The 23,189-nt window shown below is 40.2% G+C and overlaps 1 protein-coding gene across 2 annotated transcripts in view; it reads left to right on the top strand.

Annotated features, from left to right (window-relative positions):
- MLPH (melanophilin) overlaps nucleotides 1-23,189 on the top strand; it is an 872,816-nt gene that overhangs the window by 248,014 nt on the left and 601,613 nt on the right. For both annotated transcript variants that reach the window (XM_044060732.1, XM_044060731.1), the window contains exon 3: nucleotides 17,500-17,721. In XM_044060732.1, the coding sequence (XP_043916667.1) occupies nucleotides 17,500-17,721 (222 nt within the window). The remainder of the gene's footprint in view (nucleotides 1-17,499; nucleotides 17,722-23,189) is intronic.

Here is a 23,189-nt window from a genome sequence, read left to right as displayed (position 1 = left end):
TGTACTACAAGTACTTAAGTTGTTCAATAAAAGTGAAAATGCAAAGAAGATCAATAAATCTCCGATCAGTATCATCAAGAAACAATGAGCACTCCTAACATTATCCAAGCTATGTTCTGGCAAAAATATTGCCAAAGAGTCCATAGAGAACCATGAAGCTTTCTTTCGCTATGTCATAAATATTAATGTAAACTCATATATGTTCTGAGTCAGTGCAAAGTGTAAATGAATACATGTACATGACTGACATTGCCAACATCTTGTCAGACAGGTTCATACATATTTACCCCCCTCTCACTGACAAAAGGGCCCATTACTATACCTGGAAATTGTGAAAACCCAGAAATCACATATACAATGGTTAAACAGCTCTATCCAAATCTAAAAACACGGCACCTATGGGATGACATGGTTTCCCTGGCTGTGTCATATGTTAACTCCAAAACAAACAGACCCTGCACCTGAACAGTCTGTTGAGACTCACCCTCTGTACATGATATGAAACTGTTGAATGGATTACAGCAACGTTTGGCACACTCCATAAGTGTTGATGCATAACAGACCATAGGAACTATAGTCTTATAAGCCTAATAAGCCTGATCTGCAAGGCCATGGAGTCCATCATTATGGAACTCATAAACAGAGCTATTGGGAGCCTACAAACACCCAACCCTACCCATTTTGGTTTGGTCAGGGGCAGATCATGGTTCCTAAACATGCTAGATAGTTTTCAAGGCAGTCACCCAGGACATACATCAATGAAATGAGATCCACACGGCCTACATAGACCTTGAAAATCCCTTTTCCAACATCCCCACACATGTTGTATCCACAAAATCAACAACCTGTGGATAAACACGCATGTCATCTGATGGATTGCCAACTGGGGCACAGATGGATCCCACAAGGTAAGAACTGTGGTCTCCTGTTCAAGCTGGTAACAACTGCTGCCCCCTATGGCTCAGTCCTGGGACCCCTCCTGTCTGGTGTATACTTTTCAGAAATACAGTGAAACACACGAGGGCTATGTTTAGTAAAGTTTGTGGATGACTGCAAAAAGGTTGTCATAATCGATGTTTGGGACAACAGAGACATCCTTAAAATGGGTCTCAGTCAGACAGATGTAGTGCCAAAATGATGGCCTCGAGCTACAGTCATACAAATACCACATAGGTGCCAACACCCTAAATATGGAGGTAATAATAAGGGATCTATGGACACATGTGGATAGTCATCTCTACTTCCAGAAACACATTCACAAAGTGGTTAGAAAATCATGCTATGTGTTCCCACAAATTGCCAAGGTCTTTGCATGTAGGTCAAAGGAGGTTCCTTCTACTCATCAGTCATCAGACCCATCAGAGAGTATCACGGCACACTTGCAATGAATCTGACTAGGCACCTTCAGCAGCTGGAAAGACCACTGAAGTACTTCAACAAGAGGATTACTGGCCTCAAACAGTTGCCCCATGCAACAAGACTGAATTTAACTCAATCTGTACTCTGTTGCATACTGTCTACTCAGGCGATCTCTGCCCAACAGACAGGTCCATGTCCAATGCAGAACTGATGTACATGCTATCTGAAGTAAACCCAAGCTCACTGTGCCACATGCTCTAGGGATATCATCATCACAACAATAAATAGAACATGTTGGAGGGATATATTACTAACTCACAGACTTCCCTTGCTTTGGAACAGGCTCCCAACCTACATTAAGCTGAGTCCCTAGCTGACACTCTTCCAGAGGAGCCTTGATGAGTGTATGTGAAACTGAACTGTCACACCATGGATCACTTCATCAGCTCTACTATACAGAGGCCTAGGGAACTAACCCCATGTGTAGTGATAGCTGCACACTCTGGCCATACTAATATATGCCTTCAGGCAGATAGCCGATTACCTACCTATGTACCTATATATATATATATATATATATATATATATATATATATATATATATATATATATATAGGGGAAACACAGTATAATAAGCCAAAGATGGATGGGCAGAGATGTGTGTAAGAGGGTAACCATGACAGGGAGCCATCCAGGACTGTCCCACCCAGCCCACATCCCAATGGCACAAAAGACATGAGGTGCACATCTCACCCACTGTACATAACAGCCACCAGTATCTGTAAGCATTACAGTGTATGTGGTCCATGTGCCTGCTGTACAACATGACTGTACAATGAAGCACACATCTCCAGATACCATTGGTCTGGCTTATAGGGTGAGAGTTTCCAGGACCTTTTGTAGTTCTACCCTTAATCAATTTATGTTAACATTTGCACTGAGTGTGACGAGGGTGGACAGGTTTAAGAATAAGTATATTAGAGGGTCAGGCCAGGTTTGAAGGTTAGTAGACCATGCCAGATAGGCAGGATTAAGTTGGTTTGTACATGTGCTGAGGAGGGATGCAGAGTATATCGTGAAATAGATGCTAAGGATGAAGCCGCCAGGTAACAGGAAAAGAGGAATGCCTAAGATGAGTTTTATGGCTGTGGTGAGAGAGGACATGCAGGTGGATGGTGTGATAGCACAAGATTTTACTGATTTATTGAAGTCTGAAGAAGCGTTCTGAGCCTTGAAAAGCGCTTTTTTTCAACAAAAAGAAATTCTATCAGTGATAGCACAAGATGCAGAGGGCAGGAAGAAATGATGTACTGTGGTGACCCCTAATGGGAGCATCCAAAAGGAGAAGACATTGTAGCTCAACCCTTGTGGACTGTGAACACCATTACTGTGTGTCATTCCACAAGTATATAACCTGTATAGAGGCTGCATCTGGACAGAGTGTTTAGGTGAGTGGTGACTTCATATGTCAGCTTGTGTATGACACAGCCAGGGACTCTGTCCAGTACCATTGCCAGTGTGGTGTGTACTTTGTTAAAGAGATGTTTTAACTAGAGTGTCTGTGAATCATCAGGTTTTACATTCTTCAGGTCTGGAAATGTGGCCCTTGTCTAATGACAGGGTGGTGAAATCCACATTCAAACTGTCTGACAAGGAATTGGTAATGTCAGTCAGATAAATGTACTTTGTGACCATGTACATTAACTGTGACCTGATGTGAGATTTCCCCTGTAGATTATGAACAACACTGAAGAAAGCTTTAGTGTTGTCTTTGGAATCCTTGCCATTTTGTATTTTGAAGCTTGCCTTGTATGTTTATTGAGGGACTGTATTTTCCCAATGATACTGACCAGAGAGGTTATCCCTTCTTGGTATGTAACTCTTTTTTGGTACAACTTCACACCTTCTATTATATATTTCGTTTATGGCAGGGGTCCATGAGACTAATGCACTTTTACTGTATAAGTGAGAATTTCTTGTGTTTGTGATAGCACAGTCCATGCAACCCTGTAGGTGAACAGTGTGCATTAATAAAGGATTATGTAGCTGGGACAGTGTTAACCTTAGTAATGCAAACCAATGACAGATAGCAACAACAGCATCACCCACAGCACAGTGTCAACCCTTGTCATACACACACATGTGTACTCAAATTCCAAAATGTGTGTAGTACAATGCATACTGGCCACCAACAGAAAGTATGGAGTGTTAACACTGGCCAATACAGGGCATGTCACCCTGCCCATGTGTCCAATATGCACGTACATGCAGACAGTGCACCTCCACCATGTTCACAAATGTACACCTGTAAACCTGTGCTGCACACACCCCACACTTACTGTCCACTGTATAACACATGCTGACACAGCTACACATATCAGCCAAGTGGCACATGGGCAAAAAAAACACAATTGGAATAAACACTTGTGGAAACAATACAACATTGCTAGTTACAGCTTTAATGCATCATGCCTGCTCAGCTACACCTTCAAGGATGTCATTACACTTTACTGCTGACAACATGCTACACATTCAGCCATTGCTATACTTTATTAAAGTGACCCTGTGCATCAGCACCATGTTAGCCTGTTCCTGCATCAATGTTACAGATGACAGGAGGTGGCACAGGTTTCATCATATGCACAGGGTGTGTTGTTGGTTTGCCAGAGGCCTACACTGAGCCATATAATTGACATGTGTGTGTGTGAGTGTGTATGTGAGGGCCATGAGTACTGTTATGGGCCAATGTTGATGTAATGTGTGCGGGTATGTGTTTGCCCTAGGTTTCTGGTTTGTGTGTGTGTCTGCATGCACACAGTTCCACCATGTGGCTGCCATATATGGGGATTTGTGAGACAGCTATAGACTGTTCATGGCAGGCTTTACAGATCACCATCTCTGGCCACAGATACAGAACCTGTGCCTGGCAGGGGTGCTACAGACAGTATCAGGTACTAATCCAGACTGGGTACTATCTGAAGAGTTTGACATATGTCCACTGGATCCATGTCCCTGCTGGGACTGGCCAGAGCCACGTGCATGTGGTCTTCTAGGATGGTCTATGGACAGCCCCCCCAACATTGCTGGGGCTGGTACTGGCACTATGGGAGCGGCTGTGACTTGCTGGATGTCCACGGTGACCTCCTGCTGCTGATGTTGCTGGCATACGTCCATGTCCACATCTCAACCATCCCGCACTGTCCTGACACATGTACATGACATTGTGGAGGACATCCAATGTCTCACCCCAACATCTATCAATGACCTCAGTGTAATTACGTTTGGCACCTGCTAGGTCATGGACACTGTCATTTACAGAGGTGTTATGAGCCCTCTGTGCCCTTAGTCCCTGTCTGGTGTACCACTCCATTTGTGTCTGTGCCTCTATGACAGCCTGGAGCATGCGTGTGGTAGAAAGAGGTGTGGTACATCTGCCAGGGGCATGATGACCAGCAGTGCTCTGACGAGAACCCCTGGGCATCTGCCTATGTGGTACCATTCCAGACATCTAGCTATGGCTGCTGTGTCCTGATACATGTGTCATAGATACCACACTGTCCTGGCCAGTGCCAACCGTACACTGTCCCTCAGCTAAGGGCAATGGTGATGATGGATGTACAGGCAGTATGACTGTGTGCATGGATGGGGTGGTACTTGTGTACTGTCAATTGGTGGCCCAACAACAGACCCTGACAAACCTGCCTGTGCCTCAACACACCTATCCTCATGATCACTGTCTGTCTTAGTGACATCAGGTTCCCTGCTGTACTGAACCAGCCCCACCTCGGCACCTGTGAGAGGAAAACAGGAATCACACTTTAAGACCTGAACATGATGTCAGACCACATGCACACATGCACACATGCGCACATGCACACATGCGCACATGTACACATGCACACACACAAAAATACACTCCTCCTTAAAGCAGACACACACAACACCAGCAATCTCAGAACATACACAATAGCAGGTGATGGGGGGTACAGTATCACAAACAAAACAGTCATATCACACATGTCAGCATGCAGGACATGTGTTGCTCAACAGCATGCAGTGCAAGTGTAGACAGTCCTTGTTACTAACAGTATGCATGGCTTTGATGCATGTGTTTTGTTATTAGGTGATGGACCTCCCCCTGGAACACAATGCATACATGGACAAAACATTGCTGTGCAGGTATTCAAAACTCTTCAATGTACTGTGCACCATAACAAACAGGTGTACATACCATGGTTGGATGTGTATGTGTGTGTCAGATAGGTATCCAATGCTGATAACAGCCTCTGTGTCCTTAGCAAATAATTGTAGACACATTTTTAGCACATGCATGATAAGTATTCACACAACATCATCAGTGTGCATGAATAATTGATAGAATACCATTCAGCCACATACCCAATGTACGGTACTGATGGTGAGTGTAGATCATATTGTGGACATGCCAGTGTCATCCATGACATGGCATGCTAAAACACAACTGCATATTTAAACACTCCACATACCCAATGTGTGTCATATGACCTAGCCACTCAATAGCATCACAAGACATATATGTGTCAGTTGTGCAAATGGTGATTGGTATGCATATTGTTTAGAGGTGCATATGTGTGCTCACGCAACATTAAGGTGTATAGCAAGGTGTATAGCAATGGAAGCTATGTGTAGTACTGTGGTTAGAATAACTGGATGGGGTATAGTACAATAAGCCATCAACATGAAGCATCATGTGGTCACTCAAGGCTACAAATGTTTCCCAAACCAGCACTACTTATGCTGTACCGGAACTGTACTACCTTGGCTACATTCACCATTTCACAACCAGTTGTTACATGAGTTTGTAAGGAGGACAATAAGGAGCATTCCCTGACATGAATGTGTAGTGTGTTGCAGAGTGTTTAAATGCCCCATGATAGGCCTCTACCCCTCAGGTATATTATGTGTAATGTGTGGAAGACATTTTGGATACTGGAGTGGGTCTTTACAGAGGGTTTGGGAATCCTTTATATGTAGCATGTTAAAATGCTCTGTATATGACATAGATGTGTATGTTATGTGCATGTTGAGTATCAACTGTGCCTATCCAATGGTCACTACAGCCTAGCCACATTTATTTGAAATGGTCTGGATATTGCATGTGTTTGAGGCAGCTAATCACATTAGTGAGATGTGTGTGGTCTTACACCAAACATGCACAGCATGCATTATGGGTAGGTGTGTTACATGTGTACATGGCCTACACCTTAACTATGACATGCACTTTTTATTTACAATAATAAATGTAGAACACACTCACCAGCATCTGTCCGCTGCCTTGATGTCACCCTAGAGGGACCTATATAGAGATGAGACAGTTTGTCATTGGCCACAATTGTGGCATTGCTACTGTGTGTTTGCAATCTTACAGTACAACAACAGTTTACATTCACAGGGCTACAGATTATGTTCCAAATGATCAGTATTGCACAACAACTGGCATCACATCTTTTAACGACATACTCCACATCTCACATATGCATGATCTACCAATACAGATAACAGTAGTCTACAGATATGCCATGTTACCTGCATGCTCCATGTGTGCTTACTGGGTGGCTCCAACCTCCATCATGGTGTATGTCTGCTGCTGTTGTTGTTGGGCAGGTACCACCAGGCTCAGGAGCAGCTCCTTCACTCTGGTGAGAGGGGATGGATATTAACACCACCTCCTGTTGCAAGCTGTTGTCTCCGCACATCAGCAGCATGCTGACGGACATGTCTGAGAAGATCACTGCAGTGGTGGTGTACCTGCTCATATGTCTGGTTATGCAGGCCTACTTCATTTACCTTGCGGACAACATCTTGTCACATTGCAGTCTGCTCTTGCTGGTCCTGGCTGGTTCGTGAAGCATGAGACTGTAGTGCTGAATCATACTGGTAGTAATTATGTCATCTTCAGCACTACTGTAACTGGGGTTCCTGTGATGTGCCATGATCCCTGGAAGACATAAATATGAAAATATGTCTGAGCAAGTCATATGGCACATTTAACACTATACAGTACAGATATCACTGAACTGCCATATATAGCAACCTATTAGCTAACCGAGAGTGAAACACTTTAACTGCCACTTATCACTGCTCACCCCACAACTGCTTGGATGGGCCTGGCTCACTCTCAGTCTAATGAACCATGTTCTGCACAGCAACAAAATAAAATCATAATGTAAGACTATACAAGAGTACCTGGCACACTGTATGCAACACGATGAACCACCTAGCCACAGCAGATATAATCAAGCTGATGTGTAAAGAAATATATCATCCATTACAATGAGTGTAAGGTCCAGTAAATGTATTACTATTATACCACACAACTTGTTAATGGCAAACCAGTGTCCAAAATATGTGCACAACTGGGAATATAGGTTGCATACTGCTGTAGTACACTATGAATATTGCTAGATATGCAGTTATATGTTTTACCACACATATGTCAAAGGACATATTACAGACATACCCACACAAACATCAGACATAATTACAGGACACAAAGGTATGACAACCCAGATAAGCTTTCATTGTGTCCTATACAGTACTGTGTGTCAGTACTTACACAACCTTAATCTTGAGAAATGTAATCTGTGATGAATACAGGGACCACACAAAACAATGGATGCAAGCAATGTGGACATACACCATACTTTGCTGTACAGGCCCAGAGCTTCAAGTAGTACTACAGTACACACAGGATTTGGATTCAACATCAGTACCAATCAATAATCATAGATGTAGTGCTTTAGCCTCCAATGACACACCCTAGTTAAAACCAAGGGACTTAATCACACTGTATGCAATAGCACTTTTTCTGCCTAGCAACAGAATATACAGCTTTTGCTAGGTTCAAATCAAGGACCCATAATACCATGACATAAACAGTTTCCCAGTAAGCTATCCCACAGATACATATCTTTGATGTATGCACAAACACATTGACCATCACAGTCAGTTAACAGTACAGAGAATCTTTTGCAACAAATAGATGTAGGTGTGTATGAGTATATATATATATATATATATATATATATATATATATATATATATATATATATATATATATGATAATGTAAGTAATAAAATTAAGGGGAATTTTAAATGTGGAAGGTGTTTGACTTGTAGGCAGGTGATGCCCACAGGGAATAGAATTGTGATCAATAATATACCCATTAACATTTTGGGGCATTATGATTGTTTTTCTGTTAATGTGGTTTATCTTGCTAAATGTCAGGCATGCACTGCTTTTTATGTGGGAAAGACTTGTAGGCGTTTCAGAGAGAGAATTAGAGAACATATTTTGGATATTCAGCACAAGAAACCCACTAATGCATTGGCCAGACATATTATAGCATAGAATGATCACAGTTTTCAGTTTTGTGTCATACAACAACTAGTTAAAGATCCATAGGGTAGGATTACTGATTATCATTTAGATGTATGTGAATTAAAATGGCAGTTCAGGTTAAATGCATATTCATACCCGGGATTGAATGAGTTTACATCTATAAAGCCATTTTTGAGGTTAAGGCATATTTTGGGTTAATATGCCCTGACAGATGTTGTATATTTGTATATTAGGGAATATGCATAAAAACATCTAGATACATATGCATATTTATAAAGATTCACCATTATTCATCATACCTTCCTTTATCATTTCCTTTTTTATTTCCTTTATTATTTTCTTATATATATATACATTTTCATTGCAATTTAAACGCATAATGTGGTTGTTTTTGTGTTGGTTGATTTATGTAACTATGCATTTATGTGTACACACATTTTACAGAGGTTAAAACGGTTGTGAGTTATTCACATTTACCTTGGTTTTTAAAGGGTGGGGTAGAATTCTGTTTTTTGCAAATGTTTTTAACAACTGTTATTGTTTAATTGATTGGAATTTTAATTACGTAGTAGCTTTTTAATTGATTGTGTGTATTTAAACCTGGTTCAACACACTCTGAAGAAGTCTTTTGTGATGAAACCTAGGTCAGTAGTGGAGAACCGGTGTATCTTTGTGCAATAAAGTGCTGTTTGGTCGAGCGTCTGCCTCTGTGGAATTACTTTTTATATACATATACACATGCATTGGTGTACATATACATATATGTGTAGGCACATATACATTTCACCTTTCATAGTGAGAATATCAATTATACAAAGGATGTGAGGTGTACAGTAATGTAATAAAATCACACAGTCTGGGGATAAATGCATTAAAGGTGTTCACAGCCCAGGTGGCTATAGGCTTCAACATTGCAAACTGAACAAACCACCCACAGTGTTTAACCACCACATGTCATATACCAGCACTGTATGCTGTCTTGTTTGTCACACACTAAAACCTACATACAAATATGCGCATACTAACCTTCACCAACATATATATCTCCACCCTCTACAAACAGTTGCAATATGTCCCCTGCTCTATGCACATATACAGATGTGAATATATATGATACATATATATTTCTCCGTATGTGTGTGTCATACACACAAGGTCCACACTGTTGTAAGTCCCTGGACCTCACAGCTGAACTGTTGGGCCTTGCTGCAATACAAACAGGTATCACATATGAACACAAACTAACATTAGGGGGTATATATGGCTACAAATGCTAGATAAGCATACTAAACTGCTATTAGCAGTTACCAATGCTAAGCTACACTTTAATATGACTATCATGATTGTGTTGTTCTGCCACACCCATGTTTATATAATGTCAGTGCTAATCCCCCCAACAGCCATTGGCCACACTACTGTACAGAACACAGATAACATGGATCAGATCTTTGACATTTAATGCTGAGCTACACATTTCACAGGTGTGTCCCACTGCCCACAGGTACACACTGTATTGTCCATAGCAGTAGTTAAGCAGAACATCTGTGCATAAATAAGTACTGCTGCCACATATGAATGTTTCACATTATGTAGACTATTTCTACTACATGCCAGTAAATACATATGTGTCACATACCTGACCTTTGTATGATTTGGTAATATTCCTTTTTCTTTTCTCTGTGTCTCTCTGTCTCTCTCTCTCTCTCTGTCATTCTCTGCAATAGAGTGATTGAGTTTGTTGGCAGAGATTGCAGCCTGCTTTTGTAGGTATTTGCACATGAGCATGTGATGGCCTCTGCACCAATTAGTGGCCACCACTTGCTAATTGCATGCAGCCTGCTGTGTAGCAATTGCAGTAATCACTGTTATAGCAACCCAGTACTATAAATTGCTAACTCAGGTAGGCGTGGCCCTTTCAGCTTTCCAAGATGGAGATCATCCTTTTCTGCTGTGGACATCATTGTTTAAGACAGAAGTTTGGTATAGTTCTTATATCAGAAGCCAGGGGTGTACATTTTGTACTCAGACCTAATGTTGCTGCTTCCAGTATCCACTTGTCAGTGTAGAAATGTACTCACCCCTCAAAATGCTACCCTAAGATACATGGAAAGATGTACTTTCTTTTCATCATTTACAATTAACTGCCATACAAAGCTAGTTATTGAGATGTATTCCTTTGGCACAAGAATTGTTTGTGAACTGCTATACTGTGAATATTCATTTACTCAGTTCTAAACAGCTTGTGTTTTTTTAGTGTTGACATTAGCACAAGCTGCTCAGAAAAACTGGACACATGTCAGTACTGTGAGTATGCTTACCTACATCCTTGGTAGACCCTGCACACACAGGTATATTCTACATTTGGGTAGGGGTGCAGAAGTACAGAGAGCATAAGTATTATTGTGTGGATTTTATCTTGCTGGACTTACAAGGTTGCTGTGTACATGTTAGTTTATCAAGGCAAGTAGTCAGAGAATAGCCTGTTATTTTTTGTCTGTGCACCACACAGGTCTTTTCAGCAATAGAGCAGTGGCATTCTTACAGTTGGTTGCTTCCAGTACATGGCTACATCCATTTGTATTTCAGTGTTGCATTCCTACATAAGGGTATGCTTCCAAAACTCCTTCCAAAGCTATTTGCACAGTGTGTAACAGCAGAAAGGCTGATATGCCTCTGTGTTTCTGCCTCTGCCAGACCTCTCAAACACTCAGGTACATATTTGAACAGACTCAGAGAAAAGTAAAGAAAAAGTCAGGGACACCTTTAAAATGTTAGTGCCATTAAGTTGAAACACTGAGAGAATCAGAGCATATGAATTAATACACCTTTTCTGAAGTAAAAGAAGTGTCTAACTCATAATTATTGTCATTATTCATTAAGTGTAATTCACCACCTTTCTGGCCAAAGTCAGTAGTTTTAGGAGGGATTCAGAGGGACAGAGCTAAAATTTGTGTCAAAATCAGGGACATTCCTGAAAATTAGGGACAGTTGTGATGTATGGTCTCTGCCCTAAACAGATATGCCAGTGTTTGTCCTGCTGTGATACTGTGTGGGGTTGTAAAGTGATGGTGTAACAGTATTTCCTGCTAGAATGGCTGATTCTCTTATCACAGTCATGTAATGTAATCCCACAACTGTTGGTAAAGATCCACAGAACAAGTTGTGTGGTATGGCATTCCTATTTTTCCTTTACATTCACTCATTCTGATGCATGATATATTTATTTCAGCACCAACTTGTATATCTACTGTGGCTTAATGGTACTTCATGTTGTATAGTGTGTACAAGGTCCGGGGTTCGAGACTGAGAGAGGTGTTTTATTTTGCTCCAGAGCAGAACAAGGGCCCTCACATACAGAGTGACTAAGGCACTTTTAAGCTGTTGTAAGCATGTTTGCGTGGGTTTGCGCGATGCTTAGCGATGCTTAGCTAAGCGCAAACAAGCACACACTTGCGCAAACCCGCTAACTACTGCTTAATAGTGCCTACTCCTGCTAAACCCCACGCTCATTTCTTTGAAAGAAAAGAAAAATGGGGAGATAGGAAAGTGGTGAAAAAGGGACACAAAGAGGGAAAGACAGCATGGAAAGTAGCTCAGGATGTGCAGGATGGGTGTAGGGAAGGTCCATAGCTGCCCATTTCTTTAACAGCAACAGCTGTGCATATGGAATAAATTTGGAGGTAGAAATGAAACCTTCAACCCCTGAGAGATGGGTGAGGACAACAAAGTATGTTGTAATGCCAATTAAATTACATTTTATGTGTCCAGTGGACATGTGTGCAAAATGGGCAGCTATGTATGGGGCGTAATTTTTTTTTTGGGAGCATATTGCCCTTTTTTTTTCAAGTGAGAGTGGAATGTGGAGTAGGGGAAGTAGGTATATTTGGGGAGGTAGGTTGGGGAGGTAAACAGACAAGACAAACAAGATGCATACAGGGGTGGTATATGACACATGTGGTGGGTGAACACCTTTGACGGGGACGGATGTTTGGAAATCGCAAGCCCATGAGCCCACAGATGGAAACAGTGGGACTGAGGTCCCCACCCACGGGCAGTCACCACTGTACCTTCACAGCCCAGAGGGTGGCTGTGCTGGGGGCTGTGCAGGAGGGGCAGGCTGACCCGGGAGTTGCGCCACTCGTACCTCAAGCTGGCATAGAGGTTCTGCAACAGAACTTTCAATCTCTCTACGGATCACAGCCCAGACCGTTTGAAGGGTGATAGGTGGCCTTGCTCCACCCATGCTTGCACAGGGGCCGAGCCCCATCCTCTGCAGTGCTTCCACCTGAAGATGGCACAGGGCCAACAGAGGAGGAGGACCCAGGCTGGGCACCAGCCCTGCTGGTGCCAGGTGCCATGGCCAGCTGAGGTGGGACACGTGGGTCTGCTGGGACCGGCCTTCCCATACGAACTATGTTTTGGAGGGTTTAATAAAGATATGGGTTAGTAACAGTCAACAGCATTCCCAATTAGTTATAACAGCATGCAGAAGTATTCCCATTAACCCAACACACCAGATTTTCAACAGTTGAAAAGCAAGCATAACACATGCATGTATAGAACAATAGAGGACATTACAACAGCATGCAGGTTGAATTGATGGCAACAGGCCATCAATATTGTGGTATTTTAACAGGGCACATGCATAGAAATAAATTCAAATATTTATAAACCAATAGGACATATGTCCCAACAAATGTTTTGAGATTAGACATACCGATTGAGGTGTGGAATTGCATTTTTTTATGCACATACAGTAGGGTGGAAAAGGATAGCTCAATTAACAACTTATATATCCTTCTAGTTTTCACTACATTCCTATTAACTGCAGTTATATGTCCCTTACATATATTATTACACTACCCAATGTCCTTATATTGTGCAATTGGATTTTGCTAGATCATTATATACATGAGCTGTATCCTACATACAAACTGTCCAAGATGCAGATGTTACTGCTACATATTTTGAGAGTTGCTCACACACACTACTGCTAAGATGGTACACTGACAGCTGTACTTTCATATAATTATCTAGATATGTTTAGGTGAAAGTATCAGTTATATATTAACAGCTCCCTACATTTCTGGCAGCACACTGACATTTCTGAGGAACACAATACCAAGCTACTCATGTGCCAGATTAACCTGTACATGCTGGGCATGAACCAACAGTTGAGGACTGTATATATGCATAAAAGCTAATGACACTCCCTTCATCCATGTTATATGGGCCTACCCAAGTGTGGGTTAACACTGCTTAATACAACAGTACTATTTGTAAAATGCAACAGTACAACAACATATCAAAGAAAATGACACAGACGCACTCCAGGAATTATACATTTATTTAAGGATTATTACACCTTTATTTATTGGGTTAAAACACTTTTTGAAGGCTCTCTCATTTATTTTATATAACAGTACATGCAGAATAATTACTAACCTGCCTGATAACGCAGCCTTTGCAACCTATCTTCATGGGCTTGCTGATTCATAGCCCGGACACCTGCAGCTGTGAAGTAAATGCAGTGATATTGAGACATACCTATTCATAGTATAGACAAGCATAGCAATTCTTAACTACTTAATACAATGGCTACTTACTCAGTACTGGGGCATTAAGCATCGCACATGACTCCTGGATCCACTGGTCCATTTGATCCTCCTTACGTCGCTTCAGGTCAGAATAATGGTGCCTGACCTGCTCACCAGTCCGAGGAACGCCAGTGGCACTGGTGAGATCATGAGCAAGACTGTTCCAGGCCTCCGTTTTATATTGGGTGCCCTGGTACTGGCCCCACAGGAGTCTTTCCTCATGATTCCGGACAAGGAGCCAAACCGTTACTTTGGTCTCCTCAATGCCCCAGCATTGCACTTGAAATCGAGTGCCTTCTCCAGCACCGGCCATACTGAATGCAGAAGGGAACTACAACCAGTTATGGCAACTATTCCCACCTGTGGAGCTTAAATATGCCTCATTTCCCGCACTTATTTCTGATTGGCCAGTTTTGAAAAAACTCAGCTGAAGGCACACCTGCTTAGCTGATGTTGGCAATGTTTAATATTCCTTTGATAGATATGTGGCTGTTGAAAGTGCATGGTTATGAAATGCTGTTATGGCTTAGTGGTTATGTACTGTGACTATAGTGCACATTATCCTGAGTTTGAGCCCTATCACTGCTTTTTATTTTCCTACTGGCCACACCTGAATGGTTAAGGTACAGTAAAGGAGGTGTGGCCATGTTTAGCCGACTTTGCTCGACTTTGCCCAACGTTGCTCGACATTGCCCAACGTTGCCTGACGTTGCCCAGTGTTGCGCTGGTTAGCGCGGTGCACAGCTACGCGCAAATACATTGTATTTGCGTTGGTTAGCGCGGTGCGCAGCTATGCAGAAATACATTATGCTTGTTAACATGGTGCTCAGCTATGAGCAATTGGTTTTAAATATGCTATCTACTGCTAAAATGTGCTTAGCAGTGCTTTATATTGCTTAAAATAAGTTACTCATGCCTCAGAATGCATAACCATTTCACCTTTATATATATATATATATATATATATATATATATATATATATATATAATTCGTTCACTACTACATATAACATTTGAATGCTTTTTAAAAACTTATACATAATAAATGTCAGGAAATATTTTGTATACAGATTCCCAACAGAAAATGGAACGTGCAGTAGTGGGACTCGAACCGGGAATGCCTCCTCTTTGTGTGAAGGCTCTAACCACTACGCTATCACTATTTTGCTTAATTTGCATATTTTTTTCTTATTATCCTCTTCAGTGTCTAAGCTGCTAACTGTAGCTAAGCAATGGGCAATCCCGTGCAAACACATGCAAATACGGGCAGCTATATCAGAAATAAAACAAACAAAAAAATTTCTTTTACTTTTTAAATTTGTACGAGGTTTAACTTATGGGGGAGTGTAGTGTTACAATGTACACACGTGAGTGGACTCGCTCATGTAACTCGACATTTCTTGGGTTTTGACAGTGCAGGGGCGTGGATTTTTGGACTGCTCGGCAGTCTGACATGCCCCCTACACTTGTCCACGCTCCATGTAAGCTTTAGAGTTGAGGCAGCGCGCCCTCATTAATATGCATGGCACGCTGCCATCATACTCTTAGAATGGCATTTCTGTGTAAGACTAATCTAGTCTTACACGGAAGATTAGTAAATCCTGGGGATTATTTATCTGAAGGCATTAAGTGTGCTGATTGTTTGGTTATCTTTAAGAACTGTCACGGTAGTGTTTTAGATTTCTTGATGGCAGATATGGACTCTGTGATATCTCTTAACCTCTTAGTTCAAGAAATCTGGAGAAAGCATAAAATAATAGGAGGGACAAAGGCCTCAAAATGGGGACAGTTTTTAAATAATGCTCTTATAAACTTAGAAAGTTGCTAGAATAACAGAATTTGGGGGGAGCATTGTGTTATCAAACGTAATTTCAGCAAAACCAAAAAGAGGGAATGCTGTTTCCCAAAATTACTTTCTTAGACAGTGTAGTTTGATTTTTTTCTACTGTTGTGTGACCTCAGAGTTGGTATATATAAGCTCTGGAGGATGCTGGGGGCTTGCCCCCCTGCAAAAACAAAATTGTTGAGTTGTTCATTGAAGGAGGTTTCAGCCGACAGTTTTTTTTTCCCATTCACCTAAATTACCTTCAGTAACTTGAATGAATCAGGATTTCTGCTAACATGCATTTTTTGAAGAATATGAAGTTTGAAATCTGAATATATGTCAAGCAGACCAAAAATATGATGCAAATCTTTGGTTTGTTGAGAGATATGCTCACTGTTTTTGCTTTTCTTTTAGCTAAACTAAACCTTCTGTAGCTAATTTTGTGGTTACCAGAAAATGTTATGCTTGCTTAGGTAATGAAAATGTATGCAATTGGTACACACTACTGAGAAATACAGCAGTTAGTCATTTTCTCCATAATTGTACCTTTTTGGGTCACTCTGCATTAGATGCATGCAATTAATGAAAATGTAAAGGATAAAAAGAGACTGTGAATGGAGTACTATGAGCTTTGATAATTATTTTCTACCACATTTTGCAAAACCAAAGTATTTGGTAAAAGAAGCAACTCCTGCCTGTGAGGCTGCTTCCCCCAAGATCTGATCATTTGGGGGAAGATTCCCAACTAAATATAACTTATTCAAAGGCCATAACACCTCAAAGTACGTTATATTTCCTGTGGGTGTTTCATCTTTGTCAAGTCTCGTGACTTTCATTCAGCAAATTGTCATTTCACTGAACATCTCTGACATTTGTGGTGCACCTTTGCTGAATTGCTGAGTTTACATTTTTATTTATTTTTTTACAAATATCTAAATTACTAAGTCAGAATGAAGAATGTCTTGCCATAAAAAGTGGATCTCAACCCCAAATTCTATTTTAGTTTACAAAACATACCACCGTATGACTAACTATTTAAGTGCCTTTAAACATCTTCCTGTTTCATCAGTGTATAATCTAGCATTAAATAAGGACTTACAAAATAGGCTGCTGTGCAACTGAAAACAAATCATCTAGAAATGTGTTTGTTTGTGGTACCATGTACCACAGTGATGTATCTAAAATCTGGAGTACTCCTAAACACACCGATCCTTCCCCATTGTTCATCCGGGTGGTACAGAAATACTTTTGTATCATGGCCTGTTGTTGTTGTAATAACAGATAAAAGTTCACATTTTTCTTTGCATGCATATTAATGTTTTGTTCTTACTTTCCAGGGAGCTTAAATGCAAGCTTGAGAAAGAAGGCACTAAGAGAGAGCTGCTGTTAGGTCAAGCCAACTTGAATGAGACGAACTGTGTTCATTGTCTGCAGCCATTCAAGTTCCTGGTGAACAGTAAACGCCAGTGTGTGGACTGCCACTTCTACACCTGCAAATCATGCAGCAAGTACAACAAAAGGGAGCAGGGCTGGGTGTGTGACCCCTGCCGTCTCTCAAGGTAAAGATGCATTAAATCTTGTCCCAGATGTTAAACTTGAATGATCACACTTCATTACTACATTTGAATGGTATATGCATTTGTTAAAGAAAACTTCCAATAACACAGATTGAGGATGTTGCATTTCATTTATAAATGTCTGATGCTGAAGCATTCTGCCTCAATATTTCTTTGTTTTCCTACTCTAACTTTTCCTTTATTTTCATTTCTACTATTTTTTGCTTCTTCTATATTTCCCTTCTTCTGAGAGGGTGTATTTGTAAGTCATGCAAAAAGAAGGTCATAAGTTATTCTGGAACAAAATGTTGCTTCTCTGAAAGTGATGGAGTCATGTGGAAAATTATACACATTCAGAAGGATGTCCAGTTGAATATGTATTTAACAGGTTTACATGACTGCTGAGAAATAGGACTTCCGTGGTGGTGCAGTGGTAGCATTGTTGCCTCACCGCAAGAGGTTCTTCCGTTCAGTTCTCAGCTGGAGTGCAGGGAGTGTCTTCTCTGTGGAGTCTGCATGTCCTCCCCACGGTTGGGGAAACATGCGTAAAAGGGCGTGCCTTTGTTGAAGGTTGGACGTCTTGCTGGCACCTCGGCGTTCGTGAAAATCTACTGCCAATCATTAGTGGACCGGAGTTCCACTGTGGTGACCCCTAACTAAAAGCCGAAAGACAACAACAAGAACAACATGACTGCTGAGAAATAGTGACCAGATGCCAAAATCTGATTACACCTTAGCCTCTGGTAGTGTCTCTAGACATGTTTAACACACACACACACACACACACACACACACACACACACACACACACACACACACACAAGCACACACTAACATACAAGCAGCATATGGGATGTTTGAAACACTTGCAAAAATGCATCTACTTAAACTTAAGGTATAATATATTTCTTTTTGTGTGTCATGTTAGCAACTTATTTAATTTGATCTGCATTCATTTAATTTTGTTCTTCAGAACGTTTTCACTTTTCTGAACACTACACCCAGAATTTGCTGAGTTGTGTGGCTTTTCCAGCTGTTTTAAGACAGTGGGTTAGCATGTGATATGTATTTTTCTTCTCTTGTTCTCCCCATTCCAGTGACATTCCTGTACTATACCACTGTTCTCGGGTTATTAGAATATCACACAGTGCAGATATTCACACTAGCTCCTTGCAGACCTCTCAACTATACATTTTTTGTAACCAAGTACCTATTTTCAGGCTTGATTTATCACTTCATGTGATTTTCTGAAAATCCCATCACCCAAAACTTTGAAGCTGTATTGTACACAAGAAACAAACCTCCTTGACCAATATAAAGAAAGAGAGACCACATTTTCCATCTCCCTTTATCAGAAGCAAAAATAAATTACTTGTTGTGGTAGATTTTTGCAAAATCATTTTTTAAAATATTTTTATTGAGATTTTGCAAATAATATTAAACTTTATAACATACCTACATCAAACAAAACAAAATAATTTACAAGTAGTGCAGTTACCTACAAAACGAATCATATAGCCATTTCAATCTATTATAACCTACAAATCAGACAAGATCGTATAAATTTGTCTTACTATTTCTTGAATATTAACATTAATTTCACCCATTGTTTAAAATCAACTATAGTTTTACTTGTTTTTATTTTGACTCTAGTAATTACTTTTTCAGTAGAGAATGTTCTGACAACAAAGCCTTGGTCGCAGCCTTCAGAAAAGTTTTTCCTGCTTGTTTCTACTGCACCTGATTTGCTTCTATCCAATTCCTACAGCTGTGGCCAAGATGATTCCCTTCACTTTGTACATTGAGACTTTCAGGAAAAATTATTCATTTTATGAATAAATGTTCAGATAAATTAATCCCAGTGAAGGCAGAATTCACCACTGGTTTCTCAAAACTTGTAGCTAAATAATTGCTTTCCTTTCTTCTTCTTTTTATAGTGTGCCCTTTTCAAAATGTCAGGTTCCTAACATGTCAGTGTGCTGTCCTAGTTGTCATAAATGTAAAATATATGTACACAAATAAGCATATGTTTAACAGAGATCATTAGGTAAAAGTCATGATGTGTGCTCATGAGGAAATTTTAGTGAACTGCTAAGTGGTTGAAGTCAAATGATACACCAGGCCATTACTGGTAACCCCCATTTAATGCAACTATGTATGTAGCCCCCTTACTTGAAAAAAAAAATTCATTCAAGTAATACTGTTTTTCACTTTTATATATATTTTTCTATCATTTGTAATACAATAATACATATCAGCATATAACTAAAGTTTAAGACATTCTTCAACATTTACAGATTACATACAGTCAGTCTGCTTACTCACTTTCAGATAATGAGACAACAACTGTAATACACCCTAGGATTCAGAAAGGCTTACCACGAAGGGGAAGCCTTACCATGGCCATTGTGATGCTCACAGTAAGCTTTTGTGATTCACATACTATCCTACCACTGAGGATTCCCACTACTGGGAGCCTTAGCACGGAGGGTGGTCCTGCTGGCTAAGCTACATACTAATGAGGTTATATGGAGGAGAGGCTCATTAGCCATGTGCCCTCCCCTGGAAATGCCAGCTACTCCCAATTTAAGCTGCTGATGTAATTCAGAGAATCATTCAGCTGCATACATTTCCAGTGTTGGAGTAAAAAGTGATCATCTTCAAAAAAGCAGTTTTCATCCATTCACGCCTATAGAGGCTGTTATAGTGCAGCAAAGTTTACTGATGATGGAGAAGTGGGGTGGGGAGGAAGTGTGTGTATATATGTTTATGGGTGTGTGTTTGTGTGTCTGCAGAGGCATGAATGAAGCTGGATGAGAGAGAGAAAGACAGTGTGTGTGTGTGTGTGTGTGTGTGTGTGTGTGTGTGTGTGTGTGTGTGTGTGTGTGTGTGTGTGTGTGTGTGTTTGTGTGTGTGTCTGTCTGTGTCTGTGTTTGGCTGAGTGTATATGTGTGTAGAGAAATGAATGAGGGGGATGCAAATGTTAACTTAATGCATCACTCACCCGTGGTGATTGCTGCAAGGGCAGCAGAAAATGGTGTTTGTGCTAATCACTGAGTGATTCAGAGACATACAAATTAGCTAGTAATGAGGTCTTTCTTCACTGTGGCTGATGTTTTGCTGAACAGTTGGCTTCCACAATCATGCTTGTGGGAGGGCTAGTTTCTGAATCCTGGCCTACATTATATATTTAACTGCAGTGTCTTGAGTATCATGACGGTAACAACAGTGTTCTTAAAGCCATTGTGTTGGAGCAGGTATTTTGGAATGTTTGTGTGAAAAGAATCTAAAAGAGATTTCTTTTGACATTTTAAAGAACGTTTATTTATTGTGCAATTTAATACTTTAACTCCATTTGGACTTAACCAAGAATGTAACTGGGATACATTTCCTGTGTTTTAATGTAATCATATCGAACGGATATGGATTATTCAATTACTTTCACAGCATCTTTTTCAATATCCATTGTCTTTCTTATTTAACCAGTGCTGATTTTCTTCTGTTTTATCCTCCCTGGAAGGCTAATGTTGAGGTGCTAAGGGAATGAACAATATTTGGAATTCTGTGTCCCTAACATAGGTTCATAAGTTCATAAGTGAATACTAGGCTAACTGCCCTGAAGGGCCATTTAAGCCTCAATAACATCCCGTGGTCAGAATCAAACCCTGTACTTTGTTTATGAGGTGAAACCTTAACCATTATGCCAAAATCACTCCCTAAATATTAGGCTGTCAGTATGCACACTGTTACAAGACTAACCAATAAATAGATGTCAGAATCAAACTCTGTATCTTGTATCAGTAAAGTAAAGACCTTAACCATTATGTCAACCTTGCCTCCTGTACTGTTTGACATTACATCTCTGGACTCTTAAGACACAATCATCACAACAGAAATTAAAGACAGATTAATATTCTGTTTTTCCTGCTTCTTCTTCTGTAGATTTGATGATCAGAACCTTCTAGTAGATATGACCATGTTTGCTCTGTGCACTTAAATACGTCACATATTACACAAGCATTTTGACCACAATGCTGCAACCTTTGTGTAGCATTCATGTTTTTATCAGACAGGACTGTTCTTGGGTGATTTGTTATAGTAGAATCTTTATCCTGCTTGACACTCTTCCAACAACAATTTTTAGTTTTGGTATGAGGTGGGTAGTTTAAACTTTAAAAACCTCCTCATTAATAAATGTACTGTCATTAAGCCAAAAGACTGCAGTGGGATGTTTCTCTACTCAAATACTGATGGTCTTAGTTTTCTGAAGCATTGCATTTCTTAATAAGATTCTTTACTGTGTGTACCATTCATTGTTTCACATTATTCAAAACGGGTGCAGTGTGCAAGAAATCTACTGTTTCACATAACTGAAAAATTATTGACCCATAAATTATGGACCACTGTGTGATTTTACCTCATTTACAGATCATTTCTTGGGAAAATGTACTTCAGAACTGTAAGAACACTAAGAGTTGTGATTTCACCTAATTGTACAACTTCTGGGTATTTAGAGTAGCACTCCACGCACAGAAGATAATCTGCGTATTTGTACTTGATCAATTCAACTTAAACCTTCATCCAGTAATTCTTTTGGAATTTCATGATATACATTATTTTTTTTGTTTTGATTTCTGAACAGAAGACAGACATTACAGCTTTGTTCCCTTTGTTCAGGCATTCTAGGCGAGTAGGGAATGTCACTGTCCTTTCCTCTTTGAGGACATCTAAAAAGACCTTTTAATTGTCCTCAACAAATTCCTAGAACACCTGGATCTTTGCATCAGTGACAAAAGAACACAGAAACAATACTAGGTAAGTAGCCATAAGAGGCCTAGCTATATTCGTCATTAAGTAGTTACGTTTAAAAGCTCTTACTATCCTTTTCAAGCGCAGAGCTATATCAAGACTTAGTCTTAAGGCAGACAAAGTAGCAGTTTGCTTGACCTGTAGGGTAACTTACTCCATGAAATTGTCCTAGTGAGTCTTATTTGTTGTAAATCTAGATCCCTAGTATTGGTGTATGTAAAGCCACTGGTTTTCTGAAGAAACAGGAGGTTAAATAGGTTTGGATCTTTCATGGTTCAAAAAGTGAGACACTGGTTACCTCAAGTTACTGAGTATAAGGAGAGCTGTGATAATCTCTTAGGATGTTTGAAGGATTTAAGGTTTTTATTTATTTGTTTTTGGTTAAAAGTCTTTAGAGCCTTTCCAGTTAAGCAATATGCTTGGATTTTACATATCAAAGGGGGAATTGTATTCAATGATGCGTCTAATAATGGAAGAGTACAGTGGTAACATATAGGTTCATAGGTTCATAGATTAATACTAGGCTAACTGCCCTTGCGAGCCATTTTAAGCCTAGCCAATTATCCTCTGTGAGATTCAAACTCTGTACCTTGTGTTTGTAAGGCAAACACCTTAACCATTAGGTCACCCTCCCAACTCCCAAAAAGCTTCACTTGTATCAA

This window comes from Protopterus annectens, chromosome 2.part0 (assembly GCF_019279795.1).
Source record: "Protopterus annectens isolate FY-2018-M chromosome 2.part0, PAN1.0, whole genome shotgun sequence".
Taxonomy (NCBI): Eukaryota; Metazoa; Chordata; order Ceratodontiformes; family Protopteridae; genus Protopterus; species Protopterus annectens.
This window is presented reverse-complemented; position numbering and strand designations above follow the sequence as displayed.